Genomic DNA, 17,314 nt, shown 5'->3' on the forward strand with positions numbered 1-17,314 from the left:
AGAGGTGGCGTAGAGCCTTGATGGGGGGAAGAGCATAGTCAACACACAAAGGGAAGCAGAGCCGGGAGGCTAAGACATGCCCTAGATCCAGCCATGCACGGAGCCAGACACTCCTGGGTTTCTCAACTACATGGGCAGTGAAATGCCCCATTTTGCTTAAGCTAGTTGGAGTTGGGTTCCTGTCACTTGAACCAAAAGAGCCTTGACTACTACAAGTAGAAATGCATCGATTTACTGGGAGTCTCTCAGTCACTGTCCATTCATGACAGACCTTTAGTGAGTACTGTTCCTGTTACCTAATGTCGCATACCTAATGTTACCTAATGTTTCATAACCCCGAAACTTAGAGGCCTAATACAGTCATATATCATGTTCCCAGATTCTGTGAGTCAGGAATTTGGGGAGAGCTCAGCCAGGCAGTGTCACCTGGGGGGGTCTCTGAAGCAGCTGCAGTTAGACGTCAGCTGGGGCTGCAGTCAACCAAAGGCTTGACTGGGGCTGGAGGATCCACGTCCAGGGCTGCTGAAGCGCATGGCTCGCAAGCTGGACTGGCTGCTGTCCAGGGACCTCAGCTCTCCGAAGGCTGTCTGCGTACCCTCACACAAGGCGGCTGGCTTCCCCCAGGGCCAAAGTGGGAAGTGCAGTGCCCTTGAATTTTTTTTTATTGAAGTAGAGTTGATTTACAATGCTGTGCCAATCTCTGCTGTGCAGCAAAGTGACTCAGTTATACACATACACTACATACATTCTTTTTTTATATGCTTTTCCATTATGGTTTACCACAGGATATTGAGTATAGTTCCCTATGCTACACAGTAGGACCTTGTTGTTCATCCATTCTAAATGGAATAGTTTGCATCTACCAACCCCAAACTCCCAGTGCATCCGTCTCCCTTCCCCGCCCCACCATGGCAACCACCAGTCTGTTCTCTATGTCTGTGATTCTGTTTGTTTCATAGATAGGTTCATTTGTGTCATATTTTAGATTCCACACATAGCGATATCATATGGTATTTGTCTTTCTCTTTCTGACTTACTTAGTATGATAATCTCTACTTGCAGCCATGTTGCTACAAATGGCATAATTTTGTTCTTTTTTATGGCTGAGTAGTATTCCATTGTATATACACACCACATCTTCTCTATCATCTGTTGATGGACATTTAGGTTGTTTTCATGTTTGTGCAATGCCCTTTATGACCCCGCCTGAGAAGGCACACATCATTACTCACGTCTGAGTGCCAGCCCTGACTCAGCGTGCAAGGGGACCACACACAAAGGCAGTGGGGATCATCAGGGGGATGATCTTGAGGCTGGCTCCCTACCTCAGGCACCCGCCATGTGTGAGGGACTGGAAATGCAGATGATTGAGACACAGTCCTCACTCCCAGTGAACACTCAGCCTAGACAGAACGGAATGCAACTATGCAAACTTTGTCCGAAAAATCCTTCCCAACTCTCCTCATCAGGTTGCTCCAGCTTTTGAGGAAAGGGGAATCTCACCCACTGGATTTGGATTTGTGTTTAGGGAATTGGATTTAAGCATTTAGTCACATAACTCTGGTTCTGGAAACAATGCTGATGGAACAATTAAAAGGTCCTATGGCCCGATGCTCCACTGCACACATGGCTGCATGTCACTGTGCCTTGACTACATTTATCACAGCTTATGCCCACATCTCTGGCAGATGACATTCACTTTCTAAACCCCTGAATTATTCCCAGACAACCTGGCACACAAATGCACCGACTCACTTTGTGCAGCAGGAGTTAGCAGAGCACAGTGGTCAAGAACTCTTGCACCTGGGTTCAAATCCCACCTCTGCTACTTCGTAGCTGCCAGATCTTTAAGTCTCAGTTTCCTCCTCTGTAAAGTAGGGTTGAAAACATACCTGTGTCATAAGGTCATGTGGACAAAGCAGTTCATGCATGAAACGACTCAGCATGGCACCTGGCACATGGTCACCACTTGAGAAAGGCTAGTCTTTCCGCGAGTGCTCTTAACTCAGGGAGGTAATCATTCACTTTTCCCTACTTTCACGAATCTTTTTTCCTTACAGACCACTGAGAGTTGGGCACAAGGACCGCCTCTTCCCTCCACCTCTCTTGCAGTCACCAGCTCCTCCCCACTACACATTCCTCACACCCACCCCTTCCCACCCCCTACTCCAACCATCCTTGCTGGTTGGTTGATAACATTCCAAACAAGTAAACCAGGAAAGACTGAGGTGAAGCCAGCACCTTGGAAGGGCACTTCCCTGTTGGTCTTTGGGGTGTCCTCACTGAGGTTGGGGCTACTTTAATAAGCAAAAAAATGTGCAAGCAATGGAGGTCTTCAGGGACCCGCCATTTTAGACATTTTTCTCAGGGAAAAAAAAATCTGTCTCATATAACTTTTGCCCCGTTCAAAAGCCTCTAACTATTCATACTTACACCTCACAGGGGAATCAGGGGAGCTGTCCTGAGATTGCCAGCAAATGAAGACAACTACAGGCAACAGAGTAGGCCCAACTTCCAAATGGACCGAGAAAGACAGCAGCCTTTTCCAGGAACAGAGCCCTTTAGAAGACCCACCACCACCAAGGGTGACATGTAGCAGTGACGGGGGTAGACTGCCACTTAATGGCAGTGCCTGGAACTGGATGGAACATATTGACATTTAGTCGTATCTTTCATGAGCTCTTAACCTTTACACTGTGTCAATAAAAAGCCCCATTAACATTTAAAAGGGATGTTTCTGGGTGTCCACTTGGAATAAGAGTTAGAACACACTCCAAGAAATGGATTATGTATCTCAACTGTCCCAGATCTCTAAGAGTTTATTTCCTTTCATGGTGAAAAAGTAACACCCGTGAAATGGCCAACAGCTCAACAGCCGCTGGCTGGAAACACAGCAGCTCTTCGGGTGGCCACCAACGGGCCAGGAACCCTCCAGCTGACTGTCTGCACTGGTCGTGGCACCCAACAAGACCTTCTGCCTTATTTTTCCTCTTTCCGTTCTGGGTCCTTCCAGAGTTGGCCTAAACATCATGCCTGGGAAGCTTCCCTAAGCTCTCAGGTGGGATCGGACCTCTGCTCTGTGACCCCTCGGCCATGTGAGCCTCATCCACCAGGCCTTCAGCTCTCCGCACGGCCCTCGTCCACCTGCTGGCTTGTCTTCCACCCAATGATGGCTGGGTCGTGCGCTTGTGGGGGGCGGGGCCCCGTGCCCTGTGCTTGTTCATTCCTGCAAGCACGCATGCATTCACTCATTCATTCCTTCTAGAATGCCTACTCCACACCAAGCGCTGGGGACACGATGAGGATAAAAGCAGAGGGGCCCTGTCCTCGTCCATCTCCGTTTATACCGTCGTCTACTCTGCTCATCGCATACCCCGGTGCCTGTCACACATGGGACTCAATAAACATTGGATGGATGGATGTCCCCGCTTCCAATATAACTTATTAACTTAATTACTTCCTATAAGAATTAAACTAATGCTGTTCAAATGGTGAGCATTCCTGTGGATCCCTTATGCAAACCCGCAGCCTTCAAGCTTCACACATCCTACGTATGCATTTTGTTTGTCTCTAACATTTAAAACCTGGAAGAGTTCACATAAAACTGTCTTCCTGGCTTCTCTAGAAAAATGAACGCATGTTCCCGCGGGGCACCGGGGAGCCAGAGCCCCTGAGAACCTCAGGCTCCTTTAGATCAGGTGGGGGTGGGGCTCTTCGCTGTGCCACAACCCCTCCTCCCCTGTCTTCCTACCACCGCTGAGGCCAAATGCCAGCTGCCGTATGTCATCTCGCCTTCACTCAGGACTCACGTGCCCCTCCAGGCGGCTTAGTCGGTGACCCCAGCATTAGCCCATGTCATCCAAGGACTACACCTGAGATGACCTACAACACAAACAAACGGGCAACTTTATTGAGTTTTACCTCCTAACACACCCTCCCAGTAGTAGACACGGGCTGTGTGGTTTCTAGCAGGGACCTCAACTGCACAGGGAAGTTAAGGGGACGGTCAATCCAACAGGTGCTTGATTAGGGGGCCAGAGCCCCCATTTACTAGAACTCTTCTTGCAAATGCAGCAGAAGACTGAGGATTACATTCGCACACCACCGGCACAGCTTAAATACTTCTTTGACAAAAAAAATAATAATAAATTATCTTCAACTCAGAAAATCAATTGTGCTCAGCAGAGTGACAGGAGGGTCCCTTCACGGTATGGCACCGGGGCTGGGCGAGGGGCGGGTGGGGACAGGCAGCATGTCCTCCACGCCAGGGGCCTGTCCCAAGGGAGACTTCCTGGCCTCTTCCCCTCACGTCCGCCTCGTCTTCTGTTTCTTGGCTTGTCTCTTAGCGTCTTCCGGGCCACTGCTGTCAGAGGCTGCCTGGCCGAGAGCTCGGACTCCCTGCAGGCGACTTGTCAGCTGCAACAGCAAGGGAATGAGCTGGAAAGAGAGAGAGTATGAGAGAGGGGGACGCCGGGAGAAGACTTCCGTCCAGTGGGACATCAGAGACCCTCCCCCGCGCCCCTCCCTCCCAGGCCCCGTCACCACCTGCTCTGTGCTCTCAGTTCAGACCAGGGCAGGTCTTTGTACTAGAGACGGCCACCAGAGACCCAGAGGTACTCCAGGTTTAAAGGTTAGGAGAGCTGTTACAAGAGGGTTATGGCCTTGCAAGGAGGCCTTAGGAATTGGACATGACCTAAAATGCTGTAACCTCTGTAACAGTGGACGTTCTTCCACTGCCACGTCCCAGTCATGAGGGATCCCTCCCCACGACACATCTGCTGCCCATGAGGTCTCGGGACCCCCTACCTTGTCGTGGTTGTAGCCAGCCAGCAGGATGAGCAGCGTCAGAGGCAGGGCGATGTAGGATCCCTGCGCGATGTCCTGCTCGGGCAGCTTCCTCTGCAAACATCGAAAGCACCGTCACCCCCAGACACCAGTGCTCCATCCACAGCCCTGATGCGCCTGGCTTCTGAGCCGGCCCCCCCGGGACCCCCGGCACACTCAGTACCCAAAGTAAGGAACCGAAGCGACGCAGATAAATCTCAAGTGAATCGTCTGCTGCACAAACCCTCCTCACTTGCTCCCTGAAGCTCCGGAATAACCAGATTCCGATAACAAGGTGCTACTCAGCCCCGCACCCTTCACTGTCTAAACTGACAGGACAAACAGCTGCGGGCCCTGTGGTTGAAAAGTAGAAGGGTCTCATTTTGTTGGGTCCCAGCCACACACATGGACTCTTTCCTACAAGGAGGCATCGAGAACCCACTGTTCCAGGCTTAGGGACACAGTGGGCAGCAAGCTAGTCCCAGAGGTCATACCCATCGAGGAGGAGAGGCAGCGCTTGGGTCCCAGGGGCCATTCACACTTCCTTCCAGTGGAAGGGCTGACTTTCATCTGGGCCAGTCAAAACAGACCACATTCCCCAGCCTCCCTCGCAGCCAGGTGGGGCCCTGGAACCAGTTCTGGCCAACGGTACAGGAAGAGAAGTGACGGTGCAACACCCAGGCTGTACCCTCGGAGAGAAATGGTGGGCCCTCCCTCCTTGCTGGCCAGACAGCCTCCAGCCAAGTGCGCCATTTCGGAAGGTTGGCGACGTGCTGGAGGATGGCAGGGCCATGGGAGAGAAGGAGCTGCAGGCCCTGGCACCTTGGAGCTGCCATATGACCCCTGGACTGCTCACTCCTGGTACTGACATAAGACAGAAACTTCCCTCTTGCTAAAGCCCCTGAAATGCTGGGTCTCTGTAACAGCAAATGAACCTATATCCTAACTAGTCCACTCCACCCTGACAACAGAAACAATTTTAAAAGATAACTTTCAGTTGACGATGAAACAGGTTAACGGGCCAGAGCACTGGTTCTCAAGATACAGTTCAGGGGCCTCCCTTTCAGGAGATCTGCACGGTCCAAACTATTCTCATAATAATACTAAGATATTACGTGCCATTTTCATGCTCTTACAAGTGTACAGTGGACTTCCCCAGAGGCTGCAAATGTGATGATGTCATGACTGTAACAGGTAATGGGACGTGTGGCTTATGGATTCTTGTGTTTTCAGCATTTCTCAGTTTTAATTTCTAATATGATAAATATATATATAACCCATACAAATCACACCTCTTTGAGATTCGCAACAATTTTTAAGAGTGTAAAGGGGTCCCAAGACCAAAATATCTGAGAACACGTAGGCTGGAGAATGACTGAGGGGCCTTTTGACCTGAGATGAGTGAGGCAGAGTGACATGGTCCCTTAATAAACAGAAGGGCAGGAACAGATTTCCATCCCTAACTGCCTACTCCAACATTTTTTGACATGTCTTAGATCCCAAACCGTTTTCCATTAAAGTAAATCCTTAAGGAGAAGCTGAAGTCAGTGGGAAGTTACAGAGCGATTATGAGAAGAAGCCTTGAGGACCGCGGTCCAGGCTCCAGGCCAGGTCTTCCCGTGTAATCTCGGGCAGTCACTTTAAGATTCAGTTGATTCAACTATAAAATGGGGATAATACAGACAACACCTCCTGCAGGCGAATGTTGTGAAAGTTCAACAAGATGAGGTGTGTGGGGCGGTCAGCAGTGTGTGAAATACTGGGTCAAGCATCAACAACGTGGCTGTCGGTACTGACATTCAACACGGGATAAAGCGAAGCGCCCTTACGGCCCTCATAAGCGTATAGCAATGAGCTGTCCAGCAGACGGCTGGAACGTGGTAAAACCCGGATCTGATGACCACCCCCAGGTAAGTCACTCAGCCTCTCTGAGCCTCCATAAAAAATGGAAAAATGGCACCTCCCCATGGAAGGACTGTCGTGAGGACCAGCAGGACACCCCGCCAGGCCATCCCTTCCCTGGCACATGGCCCTGCTCTCACCGTCTCAGATGTGGGACCACACTCCTGGCAGCAGCTACGAGGCCTGGCTGCTTGGCCCCCACCAAGTGGCACCTCTGTCCTGCCCAGGCCGCCTACGTGGCTCCCTGCACCGACGGAGTGTCCTGGCGAGCCCTGGTAGGTGTCCCAGGCTGCAGCCCTAGCGCCCTCTGCAGAGGCCCTCTCCCTCCCCTAGGGTCACCATGCACCTCCACTCGGAGACAAATAGTTCCCCTACGTGCTCGTCTATTTGGCACTTTGTGACCGAGTCTCCGCTGAGCGGAAATGGGAGGAACCGTCTATTCAGGTAAGATCATGGGCCTGGTCACCGAGCATGAGCCAGAAACCAGCAGAGGAGCCACGTTCAAGTCCGGGCTCTGCCACGCACGAGCCCCCAGCCTTCTCTCTACATCAGGGATGATGACTCCCACCAGCTTCCTACACGGGATGGGCTCTGAAAAGCACTCAGTGGTACCTGGAACCATTCTTCACACCCTACACCCAGAAACCCCTTCCTCCTTACCGTGGGATTAAAGATCAACGTGATGTGTTTATGATAGCCCACTGCCGTGAAGGACACTTGCGGCAGGACGTAGTCATACTGGGACCTGGGCAGCGTGGAGTCCAGAAGCACCACATAATTCTGTGCACAGGGAAGAAGTTGTTGCTTTCATAAAGGACAGCTGGGGCAAAGCAAAAGAAAACTAACTCCTAACGTATGACTGTGATGTAAAGGACTTTATGTTTCTAAAGAAATCCCCAAGTTCACACCTCCAAGCCTAGGTTGCTAACTCCCAAGGGGCGGCCTCAGCAGGCTATTCCAGCACTGACAGCCGTGCGTCCCTGACATCTCTGAAGAGGCGCTCAGAGCTCGTTTTTACAAGCGTATCCAACCACTGCACCTATGGTGGTCCTTGGGGAATCTGACTTTATGAAACACATACAGTTCTGACGAGTCAGTTCTGATGAGGGGGGCACATGATCAAACTGAGGAAGACTGTTTTTAATCTAAAACGAGGTTGACTTTCAAGGGATGATACTTAAGTGGCTCATTAGCTGGCGAGTTCTAAGACGCAGCGTCTCTGCAGTGGTTCCAGTGACAGTCATGGTCCTGGTGTGCTGAGCCCCGACCAGGGGCCCGGTGCCATGAGCACATTAGGCAAATGCCTGTTCTGCTCTCAATCACTGACAAGATCAGTATTATTGCCCCTGTTTCACAGATGGGGAGAGCGAGGCCTGAAGAAGTGAAGCGTGACGTGCCCAGGGTCTCTCAGCTGTAGGGCACCGAGCAGGCTGTGAGCCCAGGGGAGTCTGTGTCCATGGTGTTGTGCTGCCGAAAGTGGCTCGATTACAAAGGGCACCTGGAGAAGTGGGGAGGAGGCCCCAAACTCCATCACAACCTGCTTCGTTATTTCACAGCCATTTCACGCTGAAAAGGGCCATAAGAGTATCATCCCCGTGGCAAATGGTAAGAAGCCGGGGGAGGGACCACACACACACAGGCTCGCTACTCACACCCTCAGGCTAAGTCCCCCGGAAAGGGACCAAGTTCTCTGCAAAGTTTGCTGCCACTGCGCCAGCCACGATAGCTTGCTCTGCCCAATTAAAATGGATAGGAAACATCCTATAATCAGTAAGTGATGAACATTAAGGCCTCGGTTAAATAGATGATGGTATTTCCTCTACCGTGGACTACTGTGCAACCATTAAATATCATGCTATGGAAGATTTAACGATGCGGAAAGTATTTGTGATACAGTTTCCACTGAAAAGCAAAGACTACAAAACAATGTACAAAACAGTCCCAACTTTCCATTATCAAAATAAATATATATGTGTATTTATATTTATACACACATGTGCATATGAATCAAAAAAAGACCAAAAGGAAACCTATCAGCACATTAACAGTGGTTACTTCTGGATGACGGGATTATGTCTGATTTCCACCCCCCTCCCCAATCTCCTGCCATGAATGTGTATTATTTTTGTAAATAGAAAAAGAGCTAATTCCAAAAAAATAATCCTTAGAGAGCCCCACCTCCTCTGATTCAGAAAGCATGACATCAACTGTGCCAGCAAGGCGGTATGAGGGGGGGAAATGGGAGAACTGTGTTTCCTTAGCTGAAAAGTGCAACCACTATGACAAAGACGGAAAGCAGAGTGGAGCGGGCATCACCTGGCCGTCTCTGAGCAGGGGCGGGAAGTGGAAGAAGAGGGACTGGCCCAGGGAGACCGTCTGGATCGGGTTGTCCAGGTTGTCACTTTTGTAAAGCTTTACCTGGAGAACAGAGACAAAGAGGGCATGCTTTTAAAACTGAAAACACGATAAACATTGCATTCCAGACACCCTCGGGTCAGCTTATCTCTTGTGGGGAGAAGATCTCTGGAAACATGGATCTTTGAAAGAGCAACCGTCCGCCCCTGACAGGCCATTCTTAACGCATCTGAGATGCCAGTGACGTGACACGTGTTGAAATGTTAAGATTTTAAAATAGATTCTGATAACTTACGTTAACACTCAAAATAGTGTAGTGATATTATTGAAGAGAATAGCTTCTAACATGTCTATAACATGCCAGGCCTGCTACAGGCACTTCACATACATCGTCACCAATCTTGGCTATTAAACGGGCATGGTAGTCATCCCCATGGAGACTCAGAGAGCCCGCGTCACCTAAGGTCGCACAGTTATCGCCTGGTAGATCCTGGGACCCAGCCCTCCTCACTGCTGGCCTCGCCCACCTGGCGTGGCCTCCCACATGCTGTATCCTCAACCCCACAGGTATTCCTTAAACTTGAAATGCATTCCCATTTTGCGTTTGGTTCTCTGGCTGCTTCCAGAAGCAATTCAGTGCTTTGTTGGTGGCCTTTCTTTCTCTCCAGCCCAGGTTCGCTGCCTGTTCCCACTACCATCTGCAATGGGGCGTGAGACACGGGAGGTACAGCCCTGGCGCCATACCCTCCCTCCAGTTTCCCCATCCCTGCCCAGGCCTCTTCACACTTGGGCATCACCCACCAGGCCCACAGACAACATGCCCACAGCCCCTGAAGGGCAGCTGAGGTGAGTTAACCTAAGCACATGTTCTCACTCAAGTCAAATGCTTCATTGTATATATTACATGTGCCTCTGAAAAATACTTCCCCATGGTGATTCATTAACATCGTTCCAGGCATCACAGGGCACTGTACAGACACTTCTTCATTAACTGCAGACATGCGGGTTCTGTTAGAGCTCCAGCAGGCCTTAAGAGGCCACTGAGTCCAACTCCGTGGTATCACAGAGCAGGGGACAGAGGTCCACAGGAATGAGGGGGTGCCCGAGGCAGCCAGGTGAGTAACCGTGGGACAGGAGCCAGCCCGGACTGTCTGACTCCAGGTCCACTGCCCATCACCCCAACCCTGCACAGAATCTAGAAAGTGACGAGGTGCTTTGCCCTAAAACCATCTTTCTGTTTTAGATTCCAGATTGTATTGCTCGTTCATTAGGTTTTTACTGTGATGCTTCCAAAGACACACACGGCTGGCAAAACAGTGATCTGAAACTGGACCACGTGTCTCTCCAGCAATCAGGAATCATTCCCCCAGAGGCATGCTGGGATTGAAGATTCTTAAATCTCAACCTCAACCCTCAGCTAAAGCAAGCGCTAGACAGGCCCAGATATCCTGCTCCCTCTCATCTTGAAGCCAGAAAGAACAGAGCACTTGAACCTAAAAAATCTGGCCTTACCCATAATGTAGGAAGATACTCGGATGAAGTGATCACATTTCCACTCAAGTCAAACTGATTTATCTGCCGGAAAACTATGATGTTCACATCATCAATGTCGTTATTCCCAACCTGGGAAGAGAGAAGGAAGACTGGCGTTGAGGACGCTGCAAGGGGGACCTCTACTCCAGCCGGGGGATCTCCTAGGAGCTATTTCCTAGCTGACTTCACTTTGTATTCAGGGAGCAAAGCTTGCCGTTCCAGCAGCCTGAGTCTATGGTCCCAAAGTGACAGGAGATGGGCGACACCTGGCCCATGGGCACATTTTGTTTGACAAGCACAGTTTCTTTTTTTCTTCTAACTTTTAATGACTTGTCAACATTCAAAAAAAGCAACTTCATTTAAAAAAAGGCAGATTTCCCAGCTTTTCTTGAAAAAAGGGAAAGATGTTCTTGCCTGGCAGGGATTGGCAGGAGCCAAGCTCCAGCTGCCCCCCCTGGGTGGGTGGGTGCCCCCGTTTGTGACCTTTTCATATGTGAGACCATAGTCCACACGGCTGCCTGTGATCCTGGCCTGAGTCCCCATGGCAGGGAAATACAAAATTATAAGACATAGCCATCACAACCATTTAAAATGCCAGATGCCATAAAGACATCAAGAAAACTCACTTTCTAGGCCAAAAAGTCCTAAATGGCCCACCGGCCTCCTAACCCCTCATAATCTTTATGCTTAATGCCACCTAATAAAGCCAGCAAGAGGCAGGCCCTCTCGTCCACCCAAGCCCTCTACTCTAGCGAACAAGACTTATTCTATGGAAGAAAACCTCACTGAAAATGATTCCAAGGCCACTTCCTGTGACCTGGAGGGCTGCCTCTTTAGGGATCAATTAGCTAAGTTGTGATCCTAAAGATCAAGAGGCTCTCCTTGGTGGGAAAACAAGGTCATCTAAATATAAGAAAAGTGGGCAGCCCCATCACCAATTAAGCCCATGTTCTCTTTATTACCCTCCCTTGATTTGAAATGCTACTTAGCCCTTAAGATCCTTAACTTGCAGAATAATGATCGGAACTTGCAGGGGAAGTGGGGAAACAACAGCTGGGATTTCTTCTCTGTACGCACGACAGCGATGCTATTCATTAAAAGCCCAAGAAAATGCTGCTTGTGAAAATGACACTATTCCAAGAGGGCCCTTAATTAGGATTTAAAGCGCCCCCCGCACCCCACCCCGGCCGAAACAGATGAAAGGCAGACAGCCAGAGGAGTGCTGAAGGATTTTTGATCAGGGAAGCAATCATGCCACGATTCCACTGAAGAATTTCATGTCATACCGCAATGACCCGGTGGTGAGGCAGGGCCCGTTCAATGTGGTCGTTGCCTTCTGCCTTGAGCTGAACGTGGTATACACATCCTGGCTGCAAACAAACGCAGGAGTCACTTCTTTGGAAAGGGGCTTGTCACGAGACCTGATCTGAGCCTGCTCTGCCTGCAGGCCCCCATCAGATGGGTGCCTTCCTATTCCACCTCAGTTCCTAAGATGTGGCCTGTTAACCTTCTTAAGAGTTCCTTGAAAAAGCACCCTGATGCAGAAACATTTTCCTGAAGTTCTACAATTCCTTCAAACCCCATTCAGTTTCTCCTACCCAAGGGAAATTAAATGTGGTTTCTGATTCCGAAACTGCAAGCATGATATGCTTATTCTGATAAAATTATTCTTTCCTTGCTGCCCAGCCCGCCCCTCTAGCTGTGTATGTGCACTGAATGGTATCTGGAATGACATTCCCAAAGGGGTATTATTTCTGGGGAGTGGGATTTGAGGTTTTCCCTTTTTTAAAACAAATTTCTTCTTTATACATTTTATTCTATTCCTCAAATGTATAGGCATATATGATGTTTACCAAAAAAAAAAAAAACCCACACTTTTTCTAAAAAAACTTTTCTTGTTGACACTGCACACATGAAGGATGTATATTATTTACTTAGGTAATTTTTGGGCAGATAGCAGTAAAGTACTTTGTTCTAAGAAAGCCAGCACATTATGACAATTTTCCAATAGAGGGAAGTAAACTGCCTTAAAGAAATGAAGTTTTTTGTTTGTTTCTTACATTGCTGTATGGGCTAGTTGCAACTCTAATAAAGAAAGATATGAGTTCAAGATATGAGCCTTCTCGGAAGGCTGCAAATCAGACAAAATTAGCTTTACGCAAGGCTTTAAGAGTATAAAAGAACCCATTGTTTGTCAACTTCTGAACTACTTTTTTTCTTACACACTTACTAAAAGAAAAGATCTGCATCTTTCTGCAAAGGATGACAGATCACTTATACTAGCGGGGTTTTAAAAACTTTTAAAACAACCAATTGATGATCATCAACTGCACACTGGACCCGATGACACATTAGGATCTAGAGCCAGGGCCAAGTTCAAAGTTGACCGTGTGCATCCAAGAGGGGACAACCCTGAGATCGTAACTGTCGATCTATACGTTAGCGAGGATAACACGGCCCTGGTCTCCTAAAATCGTGTGCACTGTGACCTTCTTCTCTGTGTGCGGGCAGAGCAGTGCCCGAAACGGCATTCGCTCTACATTAACCAGGGGCCCTTCCAGGTGGTAGCTTAAGGGTGATTTTTTTTTCCCTTTCAAAATTTTATCCTTTTTGATATGTTGCTTGAACTATTTTATAATGAGCACATGGTACCTTTACAGAGACAATAAAGATATTATTAAAAAAACAAGAACAATCAAATTTATGATCACCAATGGTGATTGTATTAATTCACTTTATAGCTCAGTGAGGACTAGCAGCATTGGGTCTGGTTCAAAATATCTACCTGCACCTAGAAAGGAAAGACATGCATAGCGATTTGTAAAGAAAAGAAGGGACGGGCACTGCTGAAGATGGGAACAATGGGCACTGCCCCCTCATGCCCATGCCCAGCCGGGCAGGAGCCCATCGGGCAGCTGCTCCCATCCTAACCGGCCCGACTCCTCGCTCCTGGCCGGCTGACTCTGGGATTCACCTTCAGCCTCTGGCAGCAACATCTAGGGATGCAGCTTCTCACCCAAGATGCCTTGACAAGTACACTGACCGGAAAGATCAACTGGGGAAATGAATTCTTATGGGGGTTGAAATCTTTGGGAAATCTTCAACAAGGGCTCTCCAGCCCAGTGTCCTCTGGGAGACTGGAAAACTCAAATCTAAACCCTTGATGGGAAACGTCTAGCCTTAGGCTATTCCTCCAGAATCTGAGGCCTGGCACGTGAAAAAGGCGTGGGCTGCCACAAGGGGGCGACTCTAAACAACACTGAAACCACTAATGAATTAACACCTATTACGAGGAGGGTGTGGGGCAGCATCATTTAAGATGGAAATCTATTGTCGTGGAGAAGAAAACGATATTCGGTTTAGTTAAATAAAATGTGTTAAGTTGGTGAGTTTAGAGAAACATGTCTGGGCCACTAAGACCCTCGGAAGAACCAACACGGTGATGTGGAATCTGCATTCCTACAACCGTAAGAGGGAGGTGAGCCTGGAACACCGAGTCCCCCCAGCCCCGGCCAGGGGAAGGCAGACTGAAGTGCACAGGCCCCTGCCAGGCCCTCTACCTGCTGCTAACTTAGACCAAGAAAAGCTGCACGCAAACACCTAAGCTGGCAGTTCTGGTGAGGACCACCTCAGGGGAAGGTGCTGTCTGTTCTTGCTTTTACCACTTACGGAGTCAGTGTATCACACACTGCTCCATGTGTTTTACGTGTATTAACTCACTTAATACTCACAGCCATCCTGGAAGGTAGACATTATTCTCATCCTCACTTTACAGATGATGAAACAAATAAAAAGCATGAGACACTTGCCTGAACTTACACAGCTAAGAAATGACGGAGGCAGGGAGAAAGGCATTAGTGCAGCCCATGAAGGACTAAATTTCAAAGGCTGGGCCTGCACTGAAGGCAGGAGACAGAGAAGCTGGCTCTAAGGACCCGTCGCCCCTCCCGGGGCCCTGGCTACAGCCGGCCTGCGGGGCGGGGGACGTCCATGCTGCCGCCACCACTCTGTGCTCTCTGGAACCACTGCTACGAGGAAGGAAAGCAGGCCTGGGGGACAGCAGGGAGCAGTGTCTCGGTGGCAGCATGCTCCACAGAGGGTGGGCCTCTCCAAGGGCAGAGGAGAGCAAGAAGGGAGCATCGCGGTCAGGTCATCCAGACTCCTGCGGGAGCAAGAGCGCCGCTGTCTCGCCGAGTCTGAGGAGAAGATACTGAAGACGGGGAGTGCTGGGCAGAGGGCACAGGGAGCCCACCTGTGGGTGTGCATCCGGCTGGGCCATCAGAGCATACGCTCTCCAGTCCTCCCCAAGCCCATCTTCCTCCTTCAGCTTTTTGAACCCTCCTCACTCACCAAGCAACTTCCTGACCTGACTTCCCCATATCTGCGAGTGGGGATGGGCGGACAATGGACATGGATGTTCTTACCTTTGGGAAAGCACAGCATCGCCCCAACATACCTAAGTAAACTGGCAAACGGATTTGCACCTCAGCTCACGCGATTCAGGCAAACATCAGTCAGTTGCCAAGAGGTGTACGACTATCCCTGGGGTCAACTAAGAACATCCAGTTTGTGAATCTGAAAGGCTGAGGACCAAACCCTGGATCCAAGTGGCCCTGTCCAGTGGGTGCCATCAACCCACATTCTTGTTTGGTGACTCCTACTTAGTGTCTGCTGAACGAGCAAATGAATGTGTGGATGTACAAGTAAAAGTGAGGAAAAAGGCACCATAAATTCTGAACCAAATGTTGCAATTGAGCAGCCAAAAGGACAAATAAGTCGGTTATTTGGCCTGCACAGAGTTGTGGGTTGTTTTTTTTTTCTAATTGGTTGTTAACATCTAAAAATCAGAAGTTTTCACATTTTTACAAACTCAAAACAATCTGGCAACCCTGAGTCTGTCTTCCCACACAGCTGGGTAGAGCTGGAGCTGAGTGGCAGCTGCCCCCTTCTCGTGGGCCAGGCCCTCTCCAGGGTCCCGCAGTCCACACCACTCCCTACCAGGCACCCAGCATCCTCCAGCCTTTCACACTTGTCTTCTGGCGCCACAGGCATCTGGTTTGAGAGCCCTGGCCTGAGCCACACTACCCATGCTAGGCAAAAGGTGCACCAAACCCATGGTTTTCCACCTTTATTTCACTACAAAACCCCCAACCCAGTACATCAGCTACATAAAAGGTAAGTATGTCAGCTACAATAGGGATTGGGAAGAGTTCCAGAACCTACACTGCCCTGGCAACGCTCTCGACCCCATTCCTAGCAGTCTTGGGGTCACCACAAGGCACTGCTGAACCCGGTATGCAAAAATCCACTAATGAAACACGTTCAAAGGCTCACCAGCAATCCACGTAACCTGAACTTCCCTTCTTCGTCCGTCACGGTGTCTTCTCCATAAATACTGCAGTCGTTCTGGCCCACTGCTTCCACGGCAACACCCTGTTCTGGTTCTCCGTTTAAGGAAGAAACTGTACCATAGCAACTAGAGGGACGAGAGAAGAAACAGAACATGACATTGTTGGGGTTTTCTGAAGCACACAAAAGATTTCAGGGAAAGTGTCCTGCATTTACTAACAATTTACAGTGCAAAATAGCTCAATGGAGAACTGCCCCAAATGACCCAGACAACTCAGTTCTAGCTGTGTCACTTGCAAATCGAGCCTTCCTGCCGGAGGGCTCAGGCCAGCCAGAAGGCTGTCATCAATTTCTCTTCTTGTACATTCTAAGGGATGCTCCAGAAAATTGTAATTGAAAAAGGCTAAGGTTTATTTTATTCCACTTTATTGTATTTTTTTTGTTAAGCTTTAATTTAAATAATGAAGCATCCAATAAAATGAAAATAAGTCACTTCCCCTTTCGTTCCATTTTTATATTTGATTGAAAATGGTCCATTTTTCTAAACCCACTCCTTCTGATTAATCGATCTTTGCCTCGAGTGCTTTTGTAAATGTGTATAAATATATGTACTAATATTTGTATAAACCGTCTCTGAAAGTATTCAGAAACACTGGAAAACCTAGGTAGCTTGGAGACCAGGATAGGAGGGAAACTTCACATTGTACAGACTCTTTCCAGCATCTCCAAGTTTCACTCAAGTGAATGCATTTCCTCCTTTTCAAAATGTAACTCAAGTTTCAAACTTTTTTAAAAAATGAAAATTTTTAGGAACTAAATAGGGTCTTTCAGGCCAATTTCAAAATAGGAACTTTGTGACTGAATCATTTGTTTGAAGGGAGTTCCCTGTTGGCCTAGTTGTTAGGATTCAGCACTATCACTGCTGTGGCCCGGGCTCAATCCCTAGTCAGGGAACTGAGATCCTGCAAGCTGCCTGGCATGGCCAAAATTAAAATTAAGAAAAAAAAAAAGGGGCGGGGGGACACTTGTTGGAGATATTAGAGGAAAACAGCAGCAGTCAGGAGCCTGTGGACCTCATATCTTATGTCCCTTGTCTTCCAAATAAAATCAGTATGAAGACTGGGATGAGTTTCTAGAGAATAGAAGCATGAGTGTGATCCCACAGCCCGGGCTTGGGAGAGGGGGGTGCAGGTGGGGCTGCCTACCTGTAGGCCGTGCGGTAGCCAGTGATGGTGATCTTCAAGTTCTGCCCCTCCTGCACCTCGATCATCTGCGAGGATGGCTCAAACCGGAATTCTTTCATCATGGGCTTGAAGTAATACTGGCCGGGGCTCTGCCGAGAGACAACCAC

General features: G+C 49.0%; 1 protein-coding gene across 1 annotated transcript in view; it reads right to left on the reverse strand.

Annotated features, from left to right (window-relative positions):
- Window positions 1-3,878: 3,878 nt before the first annotated feature.
- LOC112399318 (nodal modulator 1) overlaps window positions 3,879-17,314 on the reverse strand; it is a 52,648-nt gene continuing 39,212 nt past the window's right edge. Inside the window, exons 24-31 of the mRNA XM_024744432.1 lie at window positions 17,169-17,296; window positions 15,949-16,090; window positions 11,901-11,984; window positions 10,594-10,704; window positions 9,043-9,144; window positions 7,387-7,506; window positions 4,807-4,899; window positions 3,879-4,437 (exon numbers count right to left, since the gene is read on the reverse strand). Coding sequence (XP_024600200.1) covers window positions 4,306-4,437; window positions 4,807-4,899; window positions 7,387-7,506; window positions 9,043-9,144; window positions 10,594-10,704; window positions 11,901-11,984; window positions 15,949-16,090; window positions 17,169-17,296 — 912 coding nt within the window. The 3' untranslated portion in view covers window positions 3,879-4,305. The remainder of the gene's footprint in view (window positions 4,438-4,806; window positions 4,900-7,386; window positions 7,507-9,042; window positions 9,145-10,593; window positions 10,705-11,900; window positions 11,985-15,948; window positions 16,091-17,168; window positions 17,297-17,314) is intronic.

The sequence above is a fragment of the Neophocaena asiaeorientalis genome, unplaced genomic scaffold (genome assembly GCF_003031525.2).
Source record: "Neophocaena asiaeorientalis asiaeorientalis breed wild unplaced genomic scaffold, Neophocaena_asiaeorientalis_V1.1 scaffold91, whole genome shotgun sequence".
Taxonomy (NCBI): domain Eukaryota; kingdom Metazoa; phylum Chordata; class Mammalia; order Artiodactyla; family Phocoenidae; genus Neophocaena; species Neophocaena asiaeorientalis.